The sequence below is a fragment of the Humulus lupulus genome, chromosome 7, assembly GCF_963169125.1.
Source record: "Humulus lupulus chromosome 7, drHumLupu1.1, whole genome shotgun sequence".
Lineage (NCBI taxonomy): Eukaryota > Viridiplantae > Streptophyta > Magnoliopsida > Rosales > Cannabaceae > Humulus > Humulus lupulus.
This window is the reverse complement of record NC_084799.1, coordinates 114,381,756-114,394,215: the sequence shown is the minus strand read 5'-3', so window position 1 is coordinate 114,394,215 and position 12,460 is coordinate 114,381,756. Positions and strand designations below refer to the sequence as shown.

At 35.2% G+C, this 12,460-nt stretch overlaps 1 protein-coding gene across 1 annotated transcript; it reads left to right on the top strand.

Annotated features, from left to right (window-relative positions):
* Positions 1 to 10: 10 nt before the first annotated feature.
* On the top strand, positions 11 to 3,985 carry LOC133788556 (probable pyridoxal 5'-phosphate synthase subunit PDX2). Its single transcript, XM_062226077.1, has 7 exons — positions 11 to 214; positions 362 to 489; positions 1,036 to 1,123; positions 1,255 to 1,328; positions 1,908 to 2,117; positions 3,392 to 3,489; positions 3,568 to 3,985. Exons 1-7 carry the CDS (start codon positions 160 to 162, stop codon positions 3,677 to 3,679), a joined length of 765 nt encoding a protein of 254 aa, XP_062082061.1. The 5' UTR covers positions 11 to 159; the 3' UTR covers positions 3,680 to 3,985.
* The last annotated feature ends 8,475 nt before the right edge of the window (positions 3,986 to 12,460 follow it).

Genomic DNA, 12,460 nt, shown 5'->3' with positions numbered 1-12,460 from the left:
ACATAGTCATACATAGATGTGCATGTCCTTTGGGGCTGAAAAATATTTAACATTTCATACTCAATTACTCATTGGTATCTTTAACTTAGACTCGACTTGACTGTAGTGTGGCGATTAACTCCACTCAACTCAAGGCCGCTCCTTTTCTCTTCCGAGAAGATGACTATCGTCGGTGTCCTCGCTTTGCAGGGTTCTTTTAACGAACATATTGCAGGTGACTTTTCCATTTCTCTCTTTTATAAATATATTTATATGTATATCTTTTCTCATGTGGTTTTGGGTTGTGTGTGTAAATTTATATGCTGAAGAGGTATATGCTTAAAATGTTATTGTGGGTTTATTGTTTTGGTTTGGGGGGCAGCGCTGAGAAGGATTGGGGTTAAGGGCGTGGAGATAAGGAAGCCAGAACAGCTTCAAAATGTTGCGTCCCTTATTATTCCTGGAGGAGAGAGTACTACCATGGCTAAGTTGGCTGAGTATCACAACCTGGTTTTTCTCTCCCTCCCTCTCTTGTCATTCGCTTAAAACTTTTTTTTGTATAAAATAAAATACCTTATTGTTTTGTTTTGGCTTTAGTCTCAAATATCTGTGATATGCATAAAATTTTGACACCATTGATTGTTTCTTGTTTTGAATGCTCTACTTCAGGTGACATGTGTAACGCTTTTTTTTTTTAGTTGTAAATATGCAATTTGGTTAAATGGGTTTTCTTTGTCAATTCAAATTACGCAGAATTAGTGAAATTCTTTGTTTTCATTTATGGAACATAAGAATAGAAAGAAAAAGAAAAGACTATTGATTTAAACAATTTTGTCATATTGTTTTGAGAATTTATGGATTAAAGTATGATTAGCCAAACCTTTTGTCTCTATAAGTTTAAATTGTTACCAAAGATTCCCAAACAAATGAAAAGCTCAGGGCTCTACATTGCTTGAGTTTCTCTTTCAGATGAGATTTTATAGTACATATTTTTCAATGGTAATAATATGATCAATAATCAAATTCCTTTTTATTTTTTCTTTAAATTGTGACCAGTTTCCTGCCTTGCGTGAATTCGTCAAAATTGGGAAGCCTGTTTGGGGGACATGTGCAGGGCTTATCTTCTTGGCAAATAAAGCTATAGGTTGGTTTTCTTGTTCTGGATGATGAATTGTCTGTGTTTTGTTTACTTTACAGTTGAATTATTATTTTTATATAGAAAATATGCATGTTTGGGAGATTTTCTGTAATTGAAATGAGCACATATACTTTCAGGGCAGAAAGAAGGAGGACAGGAACTAGTTGGAGGCCTAGACTGCACAGTGCACAGGAATTTCTTTGGTAGCCAGGTGTTAACTAACTCATCTGCTTGATTTCCATGGTCAATTATTTCTACCAAAATAAATCTGCACTATGCTGCAAAATTTTGTGTGTGTTTCTGTATGTGGTGTCTAAGGAGATGAATTTATGTTTGAATGTAGGATAAAGTGTGCAAATTTGTGACATGCTAGAATACTTCAGTACTAACTACATAGTGTTTAAGAGTAGACTAGGGTGTTGTTGTGTATAATATTGATTTTGTTTTTTCTTTTCCAATTTGCTACTTTTACATGCACGCAGGCACAAAAAGCCAGGTAGGGAAATCCATTGGACCTTATACAAGTTCTTCAAAAATGTTGTGATTATTCTAATATCAATAAATTCAATATTCCTTTTTGAATACACAGACTTTCTTGGTAGTTGTTAGTTTTGTAATAAGATCAAGTCATGCATGGAGTTTTGCATATTAAGCATATAATTTTAGTGTAAGAAGGAAAAAGGGGAAAATATAATGAATTGCCTATTTAGCCAACTGCTGTATTAACAATTGTTCTATACTTCTATGCCGATGTTCATTATTGATATATTTTTGTATAAAAAATAAACAGATCCAAAGCTTTGAGGCAGAGATTGAGGCACCAGAGCTTTCCTCTAAGGAAGGTGGTCCTGAAACATTTCGTGGAGTTTTCATCCGTGCTCCTGCTATTCTTGAAGTAGGGTCAGAAGTTCAGGTGCTTGCTGACTATCCTGTTTCATCTATCAAGGATTCAAAACCTACTAAGGGGTCAGATTCAAATTCTGCCGATGGAGGTCAAGAGGTTTGTTCTTATCTGACTGTAGACATTTTTCCCTTTTACTATATTAAAAAGTTCAATATGCATCTGCTTTTGCTCTTCTAAAAAGTTTTGCTGGTGTTGCTGCTTAAAAATCAAACTTCTGATTGATATTTATGTCGAATTGCTCTGTTCATATTGAACAAGTGTTGGTTTGAAGGGAGTCATTTGCTTGAAATGTGATGACTGCGTTTTTATGGTAGACATCTAAAATGGTACTTTCCCGGAGGATTTAGTAATGACTTCTTTTCTGGGTATTTTTTTCCCTATAGCATATTGAACATTGAACTATTAAAGAAATAACAATTTAGAAGGTGGGATGAAGAGTCTCCTGTCTGTACTCTGTATTACAGTTTGTTGAAAGACTCTTGTACATACCACAGGATAAGATTTTTCTATTTTCTCTGAAATATTCAATATAATCAAAATGAGTTTTTGTTGATTTAATTTAAGTGACTGAAAGTATTAAAATAAGGTGAACACAGCCTACATCTGAATATTTAGGATGTCATAATTTTCTGTATCATAGCGTGTGTAATTTAATTTTTTATTTTTATTTTTATGAATCACTCGGTATTCCCATCACATTATTTTCTAAAAGGGGAGTGATGCCAGTTTTAACAGTCCTGAGAGAATAACAACAGTACTTGGAAATGTTCATTGCAGTCGATTTGTATGGTTGCTTAGCTACCCTGTTGAGTTTATCTATTCATTTTTCAACAGAAAAAATAACATCTTCGTGAGAAAACTTACAATTCATCCTAAATGATGGCAATGGTGATAAATTATCTGATGCATGTGGAAGTTCAAAGGGTGTAACTGAATACTTTTGACATCAGTTCTCTTTCGACGGAGAATCTATTTCTTTAACATCACGAATTATTTTATCAAGAATTGCAATTTATAATCCTACGCCAGAGTTTATTCCTATTTTCAAACTTTCCAAGAATGCTCTGTATAGAAAATTTACCCTTGTACAAAAATTATCCTACATGTTACATGTGCAAAAGCTTCATTTACTTACTCTCTGAAAGGAGTTGCATGACAAGTTTTGCTCCATATGTTGTGTTTTTGGTTGTTTGAATTACTAACAGACCTGATTTTCTGCCTTTTTTATTTGTAATATGCACATACATGTGTTACAATTACAAGATGTGGGTACATTTGCTGAAACTGGCCAAACAATATGTCACTGGAGTTATTATTAAAGATGAGTTATTTTCTTTCATGATGTTTACTTGATCAATTTTTGAGATCAGGGGAATACCAGTTCTGAAACAAGAGTGATTGTAGCTGTAAAACAAGGGAATTTGCTGGCTACCGCTTTTCATCCTGAGCTGACAGCAGACACTCGATGGTACATGTCTCTTTGCTGAGCTTCTGTTCTCATTATTTCACTTGAATGTTCTCTAAGTTCTAAGTTTTTCTTGTGTAGGCATAGTTACTTTTTGAAGATGATGAGTGAAGGGTCATCGAGTAGCACCGTCTCTGTTGGAACTGATTCACATATTATCCCACCACGAATAGACTTTCCTATATATCAGTAGTTGCAGATCAGTACAGTACTTTTTCCTTTTCAGATTTGAACTCATGCTATTATATATTTTCTATTCTCATCATTGTGATAGCTGCTCAAGGTTCTCTAATGATTCTTTCAATTTGGTTAGGCAAAAGTCTAATGTTTAGTTTATATTTCAGATGGTAATATAGTTTGAAAGAAGTTTCTCTGTTTTCGTCGTTGTAACTAAAAGTGTAAACAGATTTGACAATGCTGTCTTTTGATTTCTAGTCTGCTCACTTGTAAGTTGTTCATTTTCATAGTTTATAATAGTTTTGTTTTTTCTCCCCAAAAAGTTGACTCCTAGACTTTTGCACTTACCACTAGGTCAAGCCCCAGCTGGTAGATTTAGTTGGCAACATATATAATGATATTACTCGGCTTGCTTTAGTAATCCTATTAATGACTGACACTTTCATCAATGGAGGAACATGTTGATCCCAATAAAAGATAAACAAATACTAGATGGATTTGTTGCTCACTAGATACCAATGCAGAACATTGATATTTGGAGCAAGTTACCTGGGTTCTGTTGAAAAAACAAATTATTATTTAACTTGTGCATCAAGTGCTTTCAGAACTTCAAAACTTTAAGATGCAATGGATCTTCATGTAATTCAATTCACCCATTTCGTATGAACTATCCTATCTTAACCATTAATGTTAGATATTCACCCCAATTAAATGTGATTTATATGTAATATGTAATGAAATTAGTTGGATTGGAAGTTGGGTCTGCCAGCCCAAATAATATGTTTATTTTCATAGAAAAAGACATTAAACTTCAAATATAAAACCAATACTTGACAAACAACACTTTACATTAAGTAATTATTCCTGAGCACCCATGTGATTGCGCAGGACCAATCATTCCCGTACTTCATTGAGCACCCATGCAAGTGTTTGACACTCAATTAATGTTTTGCCTTATTGAGCCACCATGTGAGTGATCAGGACTAGACCAATTATTCCTTGTTATACTCAATTCTCGAACCAATTAGTCATTGTTATACTCAATTCTCAAACACACTCGTCGATTTACAAAACCAGCTCTAGTAGCACCTATCATTGAGAGACTAACATGTCTTGAGGAACCAAGGCAGCTAGGGTAAGAGTTAAGCCAAGACTATGAAAAACAAAAGAAGAGAATCAGTGAAGGGCATACAAAATCACCTCGGCATTAAGTCAAAAGAAGTAATAAACTCGACAAGAGAAGGAGACTGGGTAGATTTACGAAAGCCACACTGGAAATAATCGATCACTATGCGAGCAATAACTACCTAGACGAATGTGACAACCAAAGACGAAGTACAACCCACAACACGACAAGTCACAAGTCCTAGAAAAGCTTGAGTGACTCACTTGTAATTATACAGTAAATGTCAAAATCATTTTATAAAAGGAGAGACAACCAATCAACACTTAAGAATCGGGCCACTAATATTCAATCAGAGTCAATTTCGATAATTAAGAGATCAAATATCTCATATTTTCAAGAGGCATTTAAAACCAATCATCTTTATAAACAGATGCATTTTACCACTTTGTAAGAAGGCGACACTTATTTTTTCTTCTCCAAGAGAGACCTATTTGTAATCTGAAGTTTAACTCCATTAGAGAACAATAAAAATCTCCAGTGGATGTAGGTCATACTTCAGGTGGAACCACTATAAAATCCTAATGTCTCTTGTTGAATAAGTCCCCACATGAGCTGCAAACACAACAAAAGTAGTAGAAACAAGAACATTACATGTTAGCACTTTCTCAACAATAAAAAACATATTTCCTTTTGCCGCCTATCCTTATGTGCTTATTCATACCAGAACAGTACAAGAATCTTATTCAAGAACAATGAAAACCCAAAAGAATTTGCGGTTGTTGTGAAAGTGTGTGAGATATTTTTACGAGTGCTTGTGATCAATTGTAAAAGACAGAGAATAGAGTTGAATGAGAGATCTTTTTAGAGAGAGGAAGAAAGATTTAGAGAAAAGAAGAGAAAACTAGAGGATTACCACTTGAATTTCTGTGACTTAGAATCCTTCTTTGATGTTGTAAATTTGTTCTTGATAACTATTTTGCACACAACCAAATGCATCACCATCATTGTTTTGACAACTTCTCCACCTCATTCTTCGTTGGCAAAATCTTGTGCCAACATTTTGGTGTTTTCATTGAGAGTTGTCGGACTAAAAACCATAAGCAATCACTATAAAAGCACAACTAACGACCTCATGAAGATCCACAAGGAACATGAATAAGACCTATCCTACCCCTGCACCCAAAATATGAGAGATCCAAGACCCCTCACACAAGATGAAAGAGTGACCTGTGCCACAAAAGAATCAAAAGTCAAGCAACTCTGCCCTAATTCTGGCATACAACATTGAGTAGGTCTAGCAAGCATTGGTCGAAGCTCAAGAGGAGTTCCAACATATGTGAGCCAAGCAAACGAGCACAGTAGTGGTCCTAGAAGAGGCCATTTACCATGCTTTGTCGAATCATGCCTAAAAAATAATCGCTAGTTGAGTGAAAGGTTGATTTGTTGCCTAACTTATATATTGTTGGGATTAATGCCCCTTAAAGCATATGTTTTGAACAATGTTCTATGAAATTAAATTTGTGCATATATTGTTTGTTTATTATTATTATTATTAGAATAATATTATATGAATATAAAAAAATTCTCAAATTCGTTATTGTGATTACAATCTTGTATTGGTACAAGATGATTAAGATTGTAGGAAACGAACATAAACAATTCGCAGTAAAACAAAGTTATATGAAATCTTTGGATTAAATACTATAAGTACGGTTCACTAGTATTATGAATACATGTAATCTAGATCCAGATTACTGATGTAGTAGGACATCTTAGTGGATGTACTTTGTATAAAGTGGTTATACATGAACATGACCTGATATATTATTAATACTTAATAATATCGTTTACTTTATAAGTATTAATTAAACATATCAACAAGATGACCATATACAAATTGATCTTAATCCTGAAGTTATTATGAACTCCTGTTTATGTCATATGAGTTCTTTGATTCACTCATTATGTTTGTCAGAATGATCAGACTGAAAACTTTTGTTTTGGGAACTCATTGATGTAAATGGTTGGGGACATAGTATACAGATATGAAATATATACCTTTTCGAGAGGAATTGAATAATGGTTCCCTTAAGGGTTGGCTTTTGGAACTGAAAGGTTATTAAGCTCAAAGTCATAAATCAGTTTATGAATTAACCTTCACTAATAAAGTTAATAGTACTTAAGCAAATAAGATATAATTAAGAGGTTAAACAGTGATTAATTCCTACTTTAATTATGAACCATTAATAGATGATTAAATCGTATGCAGTGATTAAATCAATAGAAACTTTTTATATGTTTAAAAGTACTCAATAAATAAATGTCTATAATTACAATAGTGTAATCTCATATTTTTAGTAGAATAATATTGAGATTAATAAATTACGGTTATTATATTAAATATTTTTAATTAATAGTATAAATTTATCAGAGCTTGAAATTATAGGTCCATAGGTCCCCAAGATGGCTTTATCAACATTATTCAATGTAAGAGTTGAAATTGGGAAAAATCAGGAAAATGACATATTTAGAAGAAATTTGTTTTTCAGGGTCAAATATGTAATTGAGACAAATTAATTACTTATATTTTTCGAAAATAATTTTTTTAAATAAAATGGTATCTTTGAAAAATGACATTTAAATAATTAAGATAATTAATTAGTTTTATTTATTTAAATAATGTGAAAAGATATTTCTGATGATTGAAATTGGATTTATATTTGAAATGATATTTATTATTTAATTAATATGACAAGATAAGTTATCAGATTTAGATATTTTTGAATAAATAATTAAAAGAAAATGGTTGGAACACATCTCTGAAATCAATGATGTGTTTTTACACGCATGAGTCTTGGATATTTTTTTAATTTATTTAATTATTTGATAATTGATTTATAATTTAAATTTTGAATTTTAAAAATTTAATTAATTATTTTATAAATCTATAAGATGGAAATAGTTTCATAAGACTTTTGACAGAAAAAATACATTGTATAATTTTGCTCTATCCCTGAAAATTGTCTCAGACCTAATATTCCCATGATATCATGTGTTGAGAATATCTTAAGAATCAAAAAAAATTTCCCTACCATTACTCTACGTGCCCACACACGTCTTGGTGTAGAGATACATCTTGAAAGATTTTGGTCTGAGTATTTCAAAGACTACTTTGGATTGGATTTTCGTTGGAGATACAAAAAGATAGAAATGATTATTGATAGTTCTTCAACTAGTAAATCCTCATCTTTTTATTTCTCTATGATTAATGTTTTGTATGTTAATGGATCCGATTATTTAAAGTTTGTTTAAACAATGTTTTTTTGAATTCTCTTGGCCCAACACCTCATGCTTTCCGCTGCGCACATGGTAAATCAGTTACCCACAATTGGTACCAGAGCGATCATTAATCTCTGCATACATTAATTGATGTGCGTGTATAATATGCATTCTTATATTATTGTAATATGTGATAAATGGATGGATGTTTATTTTAATGAATGTATGTTCTTAAGAGTCATTAATTATATGGTGTTTTGGGTTTATGAATTGTTATTTTTCTAGATCTACAAAATTGTAAGCCATATGGGGCGTAGGGTTTTTTTTGTAATTGAATTTTCTGCAATAGTATGATTAATTTCAAAAGTGTAAAATCCTGAGCTTTAAGCCCCAAGGGTGCCAAGACCCTCTCGGCACCCCGAGCCCCTGCGCCTGCAACTATCGCACGCCCAGCCACCCGGGCGCCCTGTCGCATGCCCACAACTACCTGTGCACCAGGCGCCCAGCCCCACTGGTGCCCAGCGCCTCTGACGCTCCTCTCGCATCCCCTGGCACGCATGCTCATGTGTCTTGGCGCCCTTGCTGCGCCTAGTCCAGCCTGCCGGGTCGCCTGGCTCCTAGCGCACCTTGGGTGTCGTGCTGCCTTTCGTGCCCTGTCGCGCCTTGCTGCCTTGCATGCCCAAGCCTTTTCGACTTGGTGTGTTGGGGGCTCTTTGAGCTGCCCCACCAAGCCGAGCCCTAAAATTGAAAATCATCATCACTTGGCTCCTTTCCCGAGCCCTCTTTGATTATATGCATTAAATGAATCATATAATTAATCTAGAACAAAACGGTAAATTGATTTTAAGTGTTAATTTCAAGACCTATTTGATAATAAATTTTATTAGATAGACAAATGATATTCTAAATAATTAGAGAATTTATTGACTAGATATTTAAGGGCCTATTTAGTAAGATGATAAATATTGTTTAATGATTTAAATGCTTAATGAGATTAGTAATTATTAGAATATCATTTGGTAAATTAATTTAATTAATTAAAAAACATATGATGTTTTGAGAAAACACATAGTCTAAAATAGTGAGTGGGAGAAGGGGTAATAAAAATAACTCATATGGTCTCAATTATTAGTTAACACCGATGTTTCATGGAATGGGTCTCGAGGCGCCTTTGTTTGCATCCCCCTAAGAAAGGTTATTGACTGTGTTATTATTTAAGGTTAACTTCTATATAGAGTAGGATTGATGATGTATTTCAAGTTTGGCTGACCCTAAGGCACACTCTTAATTTAAGTCATTAATCTAAAATAATGGGTTACACTCACAAAGCTTAAATAGGCTTTCGAGCGGACTAGTTAATCTTGATCAAACTAGCGGTTGTTCGTAAGTCAAAAGAGAAAATAGTTGATTTTAATTTTTCACTTATGAATTTGAGAAGTATCTCAAAATTATTATAAGATTAGTCTAACCTATCCTAAGGCTGGTCCATTATTTTTAAATTAATTTATCGCGAAATTAGTAATAATTATTTTTATGTGGTATTTAAATTTGTTGCAATCATGCATCATATTTCCTATTCCAAAAATTGTTGATATTCATAATTTATGATAAATTCATTTTGTGATATTATTCATTCATTTCAGTTATCATGTCTGATTATCTCTCTCGACAAATTGACTATACTCTAGAAAATGATGATTTTGTTCCCAAAAGAATTCATATCTGGCACGTTTGTATGTTGTACATTCTAAGCGAAATTGAGATTTCTTATATTGTATGCCAACTACCGCTTGAAGAGCCACCTATAGAACATATCTATAACATGCATGAAAAATATACCAAATGGTTAAAGGATAATCACATGGGGCAGTTTTGTTTACTCAAAAGCCTACCAAAAGAGTACAAAGACAAGTATGAACACATCAAAACATCGTATGAGTTTTGGCATAAAGATGTTGGATCTCCATATATTATGAAGTTAGTGAAAAAGGGCACAAAAGGTAAATTCAAAATTTCCTTTACATAATTGTAAAAGTAAAGGCAAATTTGAATTACATAATTGTAAAAGTAAAGGAAAATTTGCCTATTACTCAAGTATTGGACACGTGGCTTTTTGCAATTGGCGTTCGTTCGGGTTTCGAGGACTAAAATAACTGTCCTGTCAACTTTTTACTGCCATCTGGTCTATTTAATCTTGACCCTTGGATCTTGAGCTAACCTAATTGGATGACCCAGATTAATTTCCGTAGTTTACGTATAAATAGGATGATCAGTCCTCAGACTTCACTACCTTTGTATTAAAAAAATCTCCCTTTTCAAACTCTCAAGCTTCCTTTCTTCTTCTCTAGAATCCCCAGAACTTTTCATCGTATCCCAGACCTTCAGAGGCTTTTCAGGAGCTTCCCTTGGCCGTATCTACACCCTCTTCGAATCGAACATATTTCTTGTAAGTATTTCATCCCCTGGTTTGATTTTTTTTTTATTTCTACTTTGAATATGTTCAATGTTCGGCATCGTTAGGCTATTTCTAAGTGCGAATAGGAAATAGTTTTCGGTTTAGGTTCCATGAGTGAATCCAAACGTATTTTAGGAATAAAACATTTATAAAACTTGGCAAATTTCTGGGTTAATCTGGGGTAGCCCTAATGGAAAATTGGTTCAAAGGATACTAGTTTGGGGTATAGAAATCGAAGAGTTTTTAGGTTTAATACCAGATAGCTTAGGGGTTACGATTCCTTAGGCGGTTTTGCACTAAACCGCTTTCCAAAGGAAAGTAGTGGGCCTGATGTTTCTGACACGCAGATCCCGAAGTATCTAGGGATTTTAAGAAACCAAGGCGCATAGCCTAGGATATCGCGTGGCATCACATGATGAGGCTAGGACAAAATTTATCTTGTATAAACTTTCAAAAGTTGAAAGTAGTCCTCTTCGTCCTTCGTACCTCCACAACCATAGTTATAGACCATCTTAGGTTGCCTACTAACTAGGCCGCTTTGTCGTCAGGCGATTTGAATTATGGCACCTCCAAAGAAGACCGTCGCGGGCCCATCTACCCAGCACAAGGACAAAGGCAAACAGGTCACCTCTGAATCTCCTATCCCACATTTTGGTCCTGTGGTGGAGAGGGAGGTCATCGTCGACCCCAACACTTTCTTCGAGGCTGAACATATAGTCTCAAAGATTACGACTCAGGGGAGAGTAAAAAATATTTTGCTGAGTCATAACATCGAGCTAGGGGCTGACGGTCTCCTCGCCCGACCTGCCTTTGAAGGAGAGCGGAGCTATGCCCCATTCCAAGATGATTATGGGGCTTGGAGTGACGAGCACCTGAAGGCTTGTGCTTTCCTTCCATTGGAGTGCCCCAATACTTCGTAGATTTTTTAAACTATATCAAGTTGGCTCCCTTCCAGCTCCCCCCAAATTCTTATAGACTTCTGGCGGGACTGAAATATCTGTTCCCGAGGCATGAGTGGGATGTCCCCACTCTAGCAGATATTTTATATTTCTTCTGCCTCAAAGCGAGCCTCGACCAGAAAGGGCGAGGTGATGGGTTCTACTACCTTACGCAGTTTCTGAATTCCACCTCTGTCATCGAGCTCCCCAGCCATCCAAACAGCTATAAAGATTTATTGTTTATGTTGAATGGATTCAAGAACTGCGAATATCGATACTTCAACCGTCTTCATAAGCCCTCTATCTTTATAAACTCAGCACGTGAATTTTGTCCCTTTAAATGTATATACCTTTTTTTTTACATATGTTCTGACTGAGTTTGTTCCTCGTGCAGCTATATTTGCAAGGACTGGAAAATTTGTGACCCTCAGGGGCTAGTACAAGACTTTGTCCAGTCTTCCCCCTGGGGAAAAAGATTATCGCCAGGTCGTGAATGATGCCACGATGTTGGTGTGTGAATTGATCAGCGAGGGTCAGACACTAGCTTTGAGGACCCGAGCTCTGCTCCCAGTTATCCTCAAGCTCCCCTCCTCTCAAGAGGCCTTGCCAAACGCTGAGGACATTGACGAGGAAGAGACCGTGGTGCCCCTCGTGCGAAAAAGACGGGCTCTCAAAGTTAACCAGGGGTTTGATCTTAACCGAGCTGCGTCGGGGGCAACAGTCGGCCCCTCCGGCCAAGGTAACCCATACCCCTTTAGAGAGTTAGATCGGGCTGCTGCCAGCTTTAGGTTAATATGTTTTAATCTCAACCAGCTCGTTAGCCACCAACCCACCGATCTGGACCTAAAATTCCCAACTCAAATACGACTTTGTTTCCAAGGCAAATCCATTGGACAAATCCTTGCTTTTGGAATGAATTGAATCGGTTCACTGGATGGAATTAGAACTTTCACTTCCTTAATATCGTCTTATCTTCATTTTCTTAGAAGACCTTATAGA

Coding starts and splice junctions, on each gene's coding strand:
- LOC133788556 (XM_062226077.1), top strand. CDS start 160: ATGACTATCGTCGGTGTCCTCGCTTTGCAGGGTTCTTTTAACGAACAT. Junction 215..361: donor TTTTAACGAACATATTGCAG/GTGACTTTTCCA, acceptor TTTGGGGGGCAG/CGCTGAGAAGGATTGGGGTT. Junction 490..1,035: donor TGGCTGAGTATCACAACCTG/GTTTTTCTCTCC, acceptor AATTGTGACCAG/TTTCCTGCCTTGCGTGAATT.